Source organism: Pteronotus mesoamericanus, unplaced genomic scaffold, assembly GCF_021234165.1.
Source record: "Pteronotus mesoamericanus isolate MK-2021 breed Mesoamerican mustached bat unplaced genomic scaffold, CSHL_Meso_final contig_94, whole genome shotgun sequence".
NCBI lineage: Eukaryota > Metazoa > Chordata > Mammalia > Chiroptera > Mormoopidae > Pteronotus > Pteronotus mesoamericanus.
The window spans coordinates 7736359-7749344 of NW_026555285.1; the positions used below are offsets into that span (position 1 = coordinate 7736359).

A 12986-nucleotide genomic window follows, 5' to 3' on the forward strand; every position below is an offset into this window, starting at 1 on the left:
TAAATTTATGCCTAGGTACTTTATTTTTCTTCTTGCTATATCAAATGGTATTTTTTTTTCTGATTTCTTCTTCTATTGCATTGCTGGTGTACAAAAATGCCTTTGATTTCTGAATGTTGACTTTGTATCCTGCTGTTTTGCCAAATTCACTTATTAGGTTGAGGAGTTTTTTGGTAGAGTCTACAGGGTTCTCTATGTACACTATCATGTCATCTGCAAACAATGATAGCTTTACTTCCTCCTTTCCTAGTTGGATGCCTTTTATCTCTTTCTCTTGTGTGACCGCTGTGGCTAAGCTTCCAATACGATGTTGAAAAGCAGTGAGAGCGGATATCCTTGTCATGTTCCCGATCTTAGTGGGAAAGCTTTCAGTTTTTGCCCGTTGAGTATGATATTGGCTGTAGGTTTTTCATATATGGCCTTTATTACGTTGAGGAATGCCCCGTTTATTCCCATTTTGCTGAGTGTTTTGATCATAAATGGGTGCTGTACCTTATCGAATGCTTTTTCTGCATCTATCGAGATGATCATGTGGTTTTTGTATTTTCTTTTATTTATGTGATTATCACGTTTACTTATTATATCTTTATATGTATTTTCACATTAATCCTTTCATTATTTTTCTTTGATTATGAATATTTTTGTAGGGTACCTTTTCATTTTATAGTGTCTCATCATTTCTTTTCATGTAGTAACACAAATATATACCTACAGTTATATATTTACAGTTGATGACTATAAATCAAATGATATACTTTAGTGTTTGATATCAATATGAAATATGATATACCTTCTTTCTCTTGCTCTTAGCTGATACACATTAACCAAGGTAGCAACTGTTTCTGAACCTCCTTTTCAATTCTAGAAATCAACCTTACTTGTTTTTCCCTTTTTTATTATGAGTATAATCTGGTACAAATAATGCCCCTTTTTTACTATAAAATCTTTTATTACAAAATAATAAGCATGTAATTCTGTAACATAACAATATCACACTCAAACATACCATATCACATTTGAGGTGAAAAGTACAAATTAAAACTATAAATTATTACATCCATATTATTACTCTACCAACCACACTCAAGCAGGCATTACATCTGGGTGACCCTGTGTAATTAAGAAATGCACAAGCCTGGACAGGTGGAAATGAAATCACCTGGTCACAATCAGGTGGCCTTTGGGGCCACATTTGACTTGCAGATCTGTTTTGGGGGGAAGTTGTTTTTGTTCTTGGTTTTTGAGGGGTCAGCACAGTGGTGGCCCACAGTGTTTCAAAAATTTTTTAGTTAATTGCCAACATATTTCACAGTAAAAGTTTTAACATTTTTATTATACCTACAAAAACTAAGGTAACTGGCAGTGCTGGCCTGGGTCCCCATGGGACAGTGATGGCCTAGAGCTGAGTGGAAGATGACCTTTTTATAAAGAAGATCATGCTCTAGTTTGTCAAAATCCTATCTATACTCCCTGGTCTCTTCAGTACTGACCTGAGTAGCAGCTGTCGTTTATCATTGAGTCTGAGCTCCTGTGCCCTCACTCTAGGCCCACTTCGCTCATTGAAATTACCTGTCTGCGCCCTGCAGACGTTTGAGTCATTGGAGATGAGAGAAGGTAAACCTGTCCCATCCACTCCCAGCAAGACAAAAAGTACCAGGGTTTGTAACTGGTATTTTTTTCAGCAGGGGAACCTTCCTAATTATGACTTTAACTTTAAAATCTGTATTTTAACATTTTTATTAGAATGTTTTCATGTGCCCTGTCATGGTACAAAGTTGGCACATATGGGTAACCAGACAGAGAAAGGTCCCTTGTCCTGAAGTATGATGAGTGGCAGATGCCTGATTTATAAACTCCTAAAGGTCTAAGTTAATTTCTTTATTCTTTCTTGAACACTAAAACCCTAGTGTCCTTTACCAACTAAAAAAAATAGCCTTAGAGGAATTGTCTTTTGCAATTCTGTGCTATTGAAATGAACCAACAGGCACATATTTCATTCTCTGTGGGCATCTCTTTATATTTTGTCTTTTCAGAAAGGTTAAATTTTGTTTTTCATTGATAAATCTCCATAAACACTTTAAATATGCCATCATATTAAATATAATGAGCCATATTCCTTTTTTTCTATGACTTTCTCACAGTGCAGTTTCTCTTCCTAAGTTGCCACCTGTTCTGAAACTCGACAAGATTAATATTATTACCAATTTGGATTAATGCAATTAGGGCATTGGGATACATTTAATACATATGGGCCATGCTAGCTCCCACATCTGACATAAGGACCGTTCAAGGATGAATAGACTTTTCCCTTTCCCATATTTCCCTCTCTCCACTAAGGTTCTGAAGCAGCAAAGATGAATTTTTTTAAAGTCATAGTTTATTGTATTTTTTCATTACCATTTATCTACTTTATACTCTCTTCCAAATCCACCCACACCCTTCCCCCAACAATCACCACACTGTTGTCTGTGTTCATAAGTCCTTCCACTTTCTTTGCTTGATCCCTTCACCCCACACTTCCTGAGCTGTCAGCCTGCTCTCTCTGAGTCTGTCTCTATTTTGCTTGTTAGTTCAGCTTGTTCATTGGATTCCATGTATGAGTGAAAGCATATGGTATTTGTTTTCCTCTGACTGTTTTATTTTACTTAGCATAATGTTCTCCAGGTCCATTCACACTGTCACAAAGAGTAAAATTTTCTCCTTTTTATGGCCAAGTAGTATTCCATTATGTAAATGTACCATAGTAATTTTTCTATTCATCTACGGATAGACACTTGGGCTGTTTCCAAATCTTGGCAATTTTAATAATCTGCGATGAACATAGGGGTGCTTATGTTCTTTCACATTAGTGTTTCAGGTTTCTTTGGTTAAATTCCCAGAAGTGGAATTGCTGTGTCATAAGGCAGTTCCATTTCTAATTTTTTGAGGTATCTCTGCACTGCTTTCCACAGTGGCTGCACCAGTCTGCATCCCCACAACAGTGCAAAAGGGTTCCCCTTTCTGCACATCTTCACTAGCACTTGTTTGTTGATTTATTGATGATAGCCATTCTGACAGCTGTGAGATGGTATCTCATTTGATTTTAATTTGCATTTCTCTGATGATTAGTGATATTGAGCATCTTTTCATGTCTATTGGCCATCTGTATGTCCTCTTTGGAGCAGTGTCTATTCAGTTCCTTTCCACATGTTTAAATTAGATTGCTTTTTTGGTGTTGACTTTTATAAGTTCTTTATTTGGATATTAAAACCTTATCAGATGTTTCATTAGCAAATATGTTCTCCCATTTTGTGGATTGTCTTTCTATTTTGTTGATAGCTTCCTTTGCTGTGCAAAACTTTTTAGTTTAATGTAGTCTTACTTTTTTAGATTTCCTTTTGTTTTCCTTGCCTGAGGGTATATATCAGAAAAGATAGTGTTATGGGTAATGTCTGAGATTTTACTGCCTATATTTTCCTTTATGATTATTATGGTTTTGGGTCTAACTTTTCAGTCTTTGATCCATTTTGAATTTGTTCTGTGTGTGGTGTAAGAAGGTGGTCTAGTTTCATTTTTATGCATGTACCTGTCCAGTTTGTCCAACACAATTTACTGAATAAACTATCTTTAGCCCATAGTATGAGCTTGCTTCCTTTGTCAAATATTGACTATAAAGGCATGGGGTTGTTTCTGGGCTCTCTATTCTGTTGCATTGATGTGTCTGTTTTTATGCCACTACCATGTTCTTTTGATTATTATGGCCTTATAGAATAGTTTGATATTAGGTAGCATGATTCCTCTATTTTTGTTCTTCTTTCTCAGGATTTCTGTGGCTATATGGGGTCTTTGGGGTTCCATATAAATTTTTGAAATGTTTGTTCTAGGTCTGTGAAATATGTCATTGGAATCTTGATAGGAATTGCATTGATTCTATTGATTGCTTTGGGTAGCATGGACATTTTAATAATTCTTCCTGTCCTTGAACATGGTATGTGCTTCCACTTATTTGTATTTTCTTCAGTTTCTTTCTTCAATGTCTTAAAGTTTTCTGAGCACAGGTGTTTTCTATCGCTGGATAGATTTATTCCTTGGTATTTTATTTTTTTGAAGCAATTGTGAATAGGATTGTTTTCTTAATCTCCCTTTCTGTTAGTTTATTATTGGCATATACAAGTGCAATTGGCTTCTTGATATTAATTTTATATCCTGCTACTTTGCTGAATTCAATGATCAGTTCTGGTATGTTATGGTAGAGTCTTTAGGGTTCTCTGTACAGTAACAGGTCATCTGCAAATAAAGACAGTTTTACCTCTTCCTTTCCAATTTGGATGCCTTTTATTTCTTCTTCTTGTCTGATTGTTGTGGCTCGGACTTCCAGTACTATGTTGAATAAGAGGAATGAAAGCAGACATCCCTGTCTTGTCTCTGATCTTCAGGGGAACACTTGTAGTTTTTGCCTATTGAATAGGGTGCTGGCAGTGAGTTTGTCATATATGGTCTTTATTATGTTTAGGTATGTTCCCTCTATTCTCACTTTCCTGAGAGGTTTTTTTTATCATAAATGTGTGATGTATTTTTTTCACGCGCTTTTTCTGCATCTATTGATATGATCATGTGGTGTTTATCCTTCATTTTGTTATGTGGTGAATCACATTTAATGATTTGCAAATGTTGTACCAAATTTGCATTCCCAGAATAAACCCACTTGATCATTATGTATGATATTTTTGATGCATTGCTGTATTCCGTTTGCTAATATTTTGTTCAGGACTTTAGCACCTATGTTCATCAGGGATATTGGTCTATCATTTTCTTTTTCTGTACTGTCTTTATCTGGTTTTGGAATTAGGATAGTGTTGGTCTTAGAAAATGAGTTTGGAAGCTTTCCCTCCTCCTGAATTTTTTGGAATATTTTGAGGAGGGGAGCTAGTTCTCAGGATGTATGTTAAAATTCACACATCCAGTCTAGGACTTTTTGTTGGGAGTTGTTTTTTTTTTAAATTTCTGTTTCAGTTTCACTAGTTGTCATCTGTCTATTTAGGTTCTCTGATTCTTCCTGATTTGACTTTGGATGTTTGTATGTCTAGGAAGTTATCCATTCCATCCAGGTTTTCCAGTTTATTGGCATATAGTTCTTAATAATATTTACTTACAATCCTCTGTATTTTTTGGTGTCAGTTTTTACTTCTCCTCTTTCATTTCTGATGTTATTTATTTGGTTCCTCTCTCTTTTTTTCTTTATCAGTCTGATTGCAATTGTAGTTTGGTCCTGGGGGAAAGTTTATGCACCTTCCACCCACTCCTCCACCATCTTGGGTTCTTCCATCCCTTTACTTTTAGTCTGCGTGTATCTTTTGATTTGAGGTGAGTATTAGGAGACAGCATATGTATCAGTCTTGTTTTCTTATCCATCCAGCTACCCTATGTCTTTTGATTGGAGAATTTAAGTCATTTACATTTAAAATTATTGGTAGATACATATTTATTGTCATTTTATTTTTTAACTAATTTCCTTTTTCTTTTTCTTTTCCTCCTTCTTGTTCTTCTTAAAGCAAGCTCTTTAACACTTTTTGCAATATTGGTTTGGTGTTAAAAGACTCCTTCAGCTTTTTCTTGTCTGGGAAGCTCTGTATTTCTCCTTCAATTTTAATGATAGCCTTGCTTAGTTAAATAGCCTTGGTTGTAGGTCTTTGCTTTTCATCAGCTTAAATATTTCATGCCAATCTTTTCTGGCCTAAAATGTTTCTGTTAAGTAAGCATATGACAGTTTACTGGGAGTTCCCTTGCAGGTAAGTAATCCCTTTTTTCTTGAGCTTTTAAGAGTCTCTCCTTGTCTTTGAGTTTTGCCATTTTAATTATTATGTGTCTTGGTGTGGGTTTGATCCTTTATTTTTTTTGATTCTCTGAGAGTCCTGGACTTGTGTGTCTTTTTCTTTCACTAGGTTAAGGAAGTTTTTGGTCATCTTTTCTTCAAAGAGGTTCTCAATCCCTTACTCATTCTCTTCTCCTTCTGGTATCCCCATGATGCAGATGTTGTTATGCTTCACGTTATCTAAGATGTTTCTTAAACTCTCCTCATTTTAGAAGTTCTTTTTTCTTTTTCCTGCTTTTACTGTTTTCTGCTACATTGTCTTCCACATTGCTTATTCAGTCCTCTGCTTTTTTCAGCTTACTGTTTATTCCTTCCAGTTTATTATTTATTTAAGATATTCATTCTTTATTTCTGACTTTTTTTATGGTTTCTATATTCCATTTTATGCTTGCTATGTCTTGAGAGTTTTTTTTTCTACTGTTCCTTAACAAATCTCAGCCTCTTTATATATTTTTGGAATTTATAACCTAAACTGAGAAATTATTCTCTTGTGAATATTACTTTATGTTGTATAATTTGAGTAGGATAGTTGCTGTATAAATAGACCTCAAAATATGTAATTATTTTGTTACTGTATTTTTTCTTGTTCATTAAAGACATGGATGAACAGATTGGAGAGGCAGGCCCTTCCACTCAAAACCAGAGAGGAAAACCAACACAGACTCTTCCATCTTTCATATATGACTTTCAGTGCTGGAAGTTTTCTGTTGTTTAGGTAGCTAGAAGAAGAACAATATATGGAGGTGCATGCATGGGAAGTTTATAATTAGTTAGTCCTGAAAGTGGTGGTATACATCACTTCCTTTCACATTCTGTTGGTTGACTCAACTATGTGACACTGCAGTAATTATAGAAAAATACCTGTTAGCTTGGTAACTTGGAACTTGTCTTGTTTGCATAGTTAATCACTTGGTAGTAATAAACTTTCTCCACAGGCTCCTATTCACATTTCTGTGACAGTCCTGTGGCCCTGTCATTATAATTTAATCTTGTGGCATGAGTGGGGCAGTGACATTGGCACAAAGTCCATGCTGGTGGTAAGCTATCCAGTCAACTTTGTGCTGAATTGGCAGGTAAGAAGCAAGCATCAGAACACAATACAGGGCTGCCAGTCAACTTGATCTGAAGTTCCTTCCTTGCTCATCATGGTATTTCTTTTTTGGTGCTTTCTCCTTTGCTTTGCACTCAGTTAAGGATATTCAGAAATCTCATCCAAACTTCTGGCAACTCTCTTCTCTTTATCCTTTTGACTGATGACTTCATAAAGCTCCAGACACTGGGGCAGCTTGCAGACTCTGAGACTTCATTAGTCTCCCTGTCTATTCTTGGCAAGATAAGCAATTCTAGACAAACAGAAAGGCTGCTTGTCTCAGCTGCTGAAGCTTTATGTTTCTTAGGGTTATGTACATCATTGAACTTTTAGCTTTCTTTCCCAGCTCAAGCTTCTGAGCTTGTTCAGATGCCATGTTTTACTTAAGTAATTATTTGAAGTGATGTTGGCATCTCTGTTTATATTCCAATTCCTTGTTTTTATTTTCACCCCACTGGATGTTATTTATTTTTGCCAGGTCATTTCTGTTTCCTTTGATGCCCATGCTCTAAGTGCTGATGAATGGGTTCTTAGCATTAAATCTAAAATATCAGGGGAAAGCAGAAAGATACAAGGAAGGAAGCAGATAGTGCAAAATAAATGAGGTGTTTTGTTGTGAATGAGGAATAGAGGGGTAATGAACCCCACAGATTACATGTGGGAAAGGACGAAGGAATGTAAATAAATCAATGACCGGTAGAACATGGCAGTTACGGAAGTAAGGGCCAGGAAACAATTCCAGTTGTCTAAGTTTGACATACCTGAGAGGCAAATTGGGGTGATGGTTTATATCTTCAAAGGATAAACAAAGAACCTCTTAACTCTGAGGACAGGTCTAGGCCAATATTTTGTGTCAGAAATGCAACCCAGAATTACAGTACTACTTACAAATCAAATGCAAGTGTGTGTGTCTGGAAGAAGATGGTCCATTTCTGCTTTCAGAACCCCAAAGGGGTCCATGATCCATCAATGGCTAAAAGTTGGTGGATTAGAGGGTTCGTGTATCCTGGAAGTAGTTGAAACTATGAAAGAAATGAGATGACTAGGAGTAAGAAGGAGAAAAGCCTAATGCAAAATCAGTGTGGAATGAGTTGTTGTGGAAATCAATGTTTCACTCTGAAGTGAAGTCTGAGTGTCAAGCTTTAAATGTTCAGATAGGAAATTAGGGCTCTATACTATGGAATATGAGAAAATATCTGTTTCCATGTCAAAGTATATGAAGTAGAAAAATAAAAGAATAGTTTCAAATTCCACAAACTTGACTTATATTTTTCAAACTAATGTTCTCTAAGAATGCAGTTTTGCAACAGCACTTTGTTTTGATTTTCTACTCCACTCAAACTGACCTTTTGTTCTACCTCTAAGACATTTTTAGACATCACCAAATACAAGCCTAGGCTAGTACCTAAAGGCATAATAAATAATAATATTTCTATTTTTTCAAGGCACTAACACCTATTTTTGTTCCTGCTAGCAAAACTGCTGAGTTCTTGAGCAGACTGGAGACAGAGTCGCCAAGCAGAAGTACCTGTCAAGCTGCTCGTCATGACCCACCATCTTCAGCTTGGGTAGGTGGAATGCCATGCTAGGCGTGCTGGTCATTGTCAAAAGAGGTGTTTAGTAAATGAAGATTAAATGCATAGGGTGACCTGTACAACATAGAATATTGGAACTAAAGGCAGATGTCCTAATCTGAAACTTTAATTGCTGCTTCCGCTGTAAAACAATGTTTGTACCTGTTGCCTGTATTACGGGCACCTGGACTAAATAAATATCTGCCTCAGAAAAGCCTGTGATCTCACCCAGTCATCCAACCATCTATCCATCCTGCCTGTAAAGACCTTAGTCAAGTGAAGGAGAAAACCGTAGTTATAAGGCAAAGTAGTAAGCGTAGAGCATATAGTAATTAGAAAGCTGAAGTTTAAAATATGAGTCAATGCAGTGAAGAGACATTCCAGGTGTCAAATTAAATTTATCAAGACTCAGAAGCAAGTGTTAAGGTATAATGTCAAAGGAAAGCATGGCTTGTGTTAGGAGTTTTGCATAGGAGCAGTTTACAGGAGTGTACCTCTAGAAGAGCTGCAGTCTAGAAGGTGGGAGAGGTAGGCAGGAGCCATAAGGACAGTTCCTCAGTGGGCTCTCTTGGATACTGTAGGATGTTTAGCATTCCTGATCCCTGGGCACAAAATGCTAGTAGCATTCTGTAGACATTGAGACATCCAGAAATGCCTCATAGAGGAAGCTGGTGGTACTCCTGGAGGAACACCACTGAAGTCTGCATCACCTTGGAGAACTCGGACCTCATTCTGTGAGGACCGAAGGTAATGAAAAGTTTTTAACAGGGAAAGTTCAAGGTCAGATTTGTACTTTAGCTGAATCACACTGATAACCATGTAAAGGATGGATCTAAAAGAATTGAAGAGGTAGAGGGCCCTCTAAGACCCTTCTGTATTAGTCTAGGTGAGGAATGATGAAGACTTGAAGGAGGGTCGTGGGTGAGAGGATGGAGATGAGACTGCAGGTCAGAGAGCTGCTAACAAGTGAAATTGGCAGGGCTTAGTTATTGACTGGCTAATTGGGCACAACAAAATAAGTGAAATTAAGGATGCATCTGGGAAAGGGTTGCAGTTCAAAGAAATGTTGAGTTTAAGTTCTAAAATATCGGTGTTTCCAGGATTTGGGCAGGTAAAAAATAAGTTGTTAGGGAAATTTCTTCTTTATCTTCTCCCACCTACCCCCTTTTTCATTAGTGGCCACATTTTTAATATGTCAGGAAGACATTATGATACTCTATGGGAAAAGATCATTTGTTTTTCCTGCTGCTAATGTGATAGTCTAAAGTCTAAACTTGCTACTGTGGACTCCTCAAGTCATGTCAAATCTGTTATTTCGCTCCCCTCATTGCAGGGCTCTGGAGGAAAGGGTTAAGAAGCTATAGTTAGTAGAGTTAAATAATGTGTAGAGACAGTCTTTGCATCTGTCCAGATACCATATGGCAGTGAGAGAGGGGAGGAAAAACAGGAGTTTGATAGCCTTACCAACTGGATGTTTGGCTACTAGGATGGTGTTGCTTTGTGCTTTGAAGCTTCCTGATGCCTATGGTTTGAAACAGCTGGTTGAACTGTGCATGCTTGTTCTGTTGATTTTGGTTTGACTCTTCAGTTTAACAAGATTCTGAATTTTAATACTGTCATAGAAAGTACTAATAATCTCTCCCAGAACTGCATGTTTTGTGGACTGATAGTGCATTAGCCACATGGTCCTTGGCATTATTGATAGAAAATATGAAGCAGGATTAGACACAGGATGGTTCCTTATGGACTGCATTCAATAGCTTTTCTGATTCTGACACCTAACTATTACTAATTGGTTGTGGTATATTTAACTGACTTTTTACCCATATTATATTCTTCTTACTCTGTCTAATACATCTGCATAGAATTCCTCTGGGAATGCTTTGCAGACCCATATAATGCTTAAGGAAATTCAAATATGTACATTGTACTTTTGCAAAGTTATGACACCTGTGGTTTGCCTTAACTATGGTCAATATATGGAACATGAATACTGTGTTGTGATACCCACTTATATGGGATGTAAAGAGCTGTAGGGTTTCAAGTTTTTTAAAGAAACAATTTTAATTTCCTACATAATGCAACATTCCTGAGAAAATTGTTTTTCTTATGCTATTTACACGTGGATCTGTCATGGGCAGACAGGAACTTAATAAATACTATATAATTATGTCAGTGAAAAAGACCATAAGAAAATTCCTTTAGGTGTTACACATAAGGACTTCAGACAAAAGATTGTACACTAAATGGTTTCCAGTCTCTGGTTTGCCAACCATTGCTTCCTCTTCTAGGGAGAATAATAATTGCTAAAATTCTCATTCTGTTGTTACACTGCCCAGTGGCCACCATATCTTCAAGGATAAAGTCAAAATACCTTAGCTTAAGCAAAAAGTGTTATCTGCTCTCTGCTCCCTTCCTCCAAACTCACCTGTCTCTGTAATTATAAAATTAGGTCTTTCCCACTTGGGGACCAGCAGCATGGGCATTACCTGAGAACTTATAGATATGTAGACAGATCTCAAGCCTCACTGCAGACCTAAATCAGAGCCTGCATTTTAACATGGTCTGTGGGTGATTTGTGTGCACATTAATGTTTGAGGGGCACTTCTCAATCATTTATATCTTTATTGCCATATCCTTTCACTTTCACTACTCTAAACACTTACCAAAGCTTGGTTGTTTTAATGTTTCTCCATGTGTCCCTCATATTCTTTAAAAGTCAACACTTAAAGGCATATATCCCTTGCATGCCTTCAATCCCACTTTTACTCCAATGCTTTAAACTCCTTTTATTAATTTCCCATTGCTTATAAAATAAGTAATGGGTATTTAAGGTGTGGCAAGGTGATTATAGTTAATACTATATCACATATTTGAAAGTTGCTAAAGGATAGATCTTAAAAGTTCACACCACAAGAAGAGGTTTTATAACAATGTATGGTGATGGATGGATGTCAATTAGACACTGTATTGATCATTTCACAATAGACACAAATATTGAATTATGTTATAAACCTTAAACAAATATATGTCAATTATACCTCACTAAAAAATTTCCCATTGCTGCTGTAACAAATTACTGTAAATTTATGGCTAAAAACACAAATGTATTCTCTTATGGTTCTGGCGTCAGAAGTCAGAAATGAGTATGAAGGGGCTAAAATTCAGTGTTGGCAGGTCTGGTTCCTTCTGGAGGCTCTCGCAGGGGATCTGTTCCGTGCCTCTTCCAGCATCTCTTGGCCGCCATCATCCTTTTGCTCCTTGGCATGTGGCCATGTCATTCTGATCTCTACTTTCATTCTCCCAACACCTTCTCCACAGTTTTTGACTTTGCCTTTCTCCTTTAAGGACACTTGTGATTATATTGGGCCCACCTGGATCACCCAGGGTCATCTCCTCATCTCAAGATCTTAATTCCTGCAAATTCTCTTTTGCCACATAAGGTAACATTCACAGCTTCCAGGGACTAGGACATGGACATCTTTAGGAGGCCATTATTCATCCCACCATACTTTATCAGCTGTCCCTTCTATTGTTTGACTTCACACACCTGTTAACCTGTATATTGCTATCTTGTGATTAATCAACTTAAGGTCTTAGTAATTTCTGTTCCCTGTTCTCCTAATAAAACTATTCAGTATTTCACCCTTTTTCTCAGTATGACAATATAAATATTTTCTTGCTGCTAAGCCAATTACATTTCCTTTTTTCACAACTTTTTAAAATTTCATTTTATTTTTACATTTTCTTAGTTCCCTTTGAACATTTGACTGCCTTCCCTCAGCTCTTGTGACTGTTTACATAGTACCTCTTCATGCAAATTTCCACACAATTTCCATTTTTTGCCTGTTAGATAGCTTGCCAATGCCAGGTTTCTTTCCTCTTGGAAATGTCCCTTCTGCATCCCTCTTACCTTCTACCTCCCTCTTACCTTCTACCTTAACCTGGACTTGTTGCTCTTTAGGCCTTCTACACAGTTCTTGTTCTGAAATTTTCACAGAATGATTCTCATCCTTGTCTGCACATTGAAATCACCTGGAGGGCTTTAAAATTCACTGGTGCCTGGGTCATACCCTCAGATGTCCTGCTGTATTGGAGCCTGTGCTTCAGGGCTTTTAAAGCCCCCCTGGTAATTCTAATGCTCTGCAAATGATAAGAATCACTGCTGTAAATTCATCTGGGGAATTGTTATTTCCTCCCTATGTTTGGGCCTATGTTTTCTGGGTCTCATTTATATTCTTTTTTTATTTTTATTTCTTTTGTTTTGGTGGAGTATATTATTTAGTAGTTTCTCAAGAGAAGATGCACATTCAGATTCTTACATGTCTGAAATTATCCTTATTCATCTCTTATTCTTAGCTTGCCATTTTCTGTTAAGTATTCCAAAATAAAAATAGTTTTTCTTCAGAATTTTGCATGCATCGCTCTTCTAACCTTGAGTATTGTTTCTGGAGAAATCTAAGGCCATCTA

The 12986-nt window shown here is 36.8% G+C and overlaps 1 protein-coding gene across 1 annotated transcript in view; it reads left to right on the forward strand.

Moving 5' to 3' along the window:
- Positions 1–12986, forward strand: part of EPSTI1 (epithelial stromal interaction 1) — a 115148-nt gene that overhangs the window by 55456 nt on the left and 46706 nt on the right. Inside the window, exon 7 of the mRNA XM_054586378.1 lies at positions 8416–8509. Coding sequence (XP_054442353.1) covers positions 8416–8509 — 94 coding nt within the window. The remainder of the gene's footprint in view (positions 1–8415; positions 8510–12986) is intronic.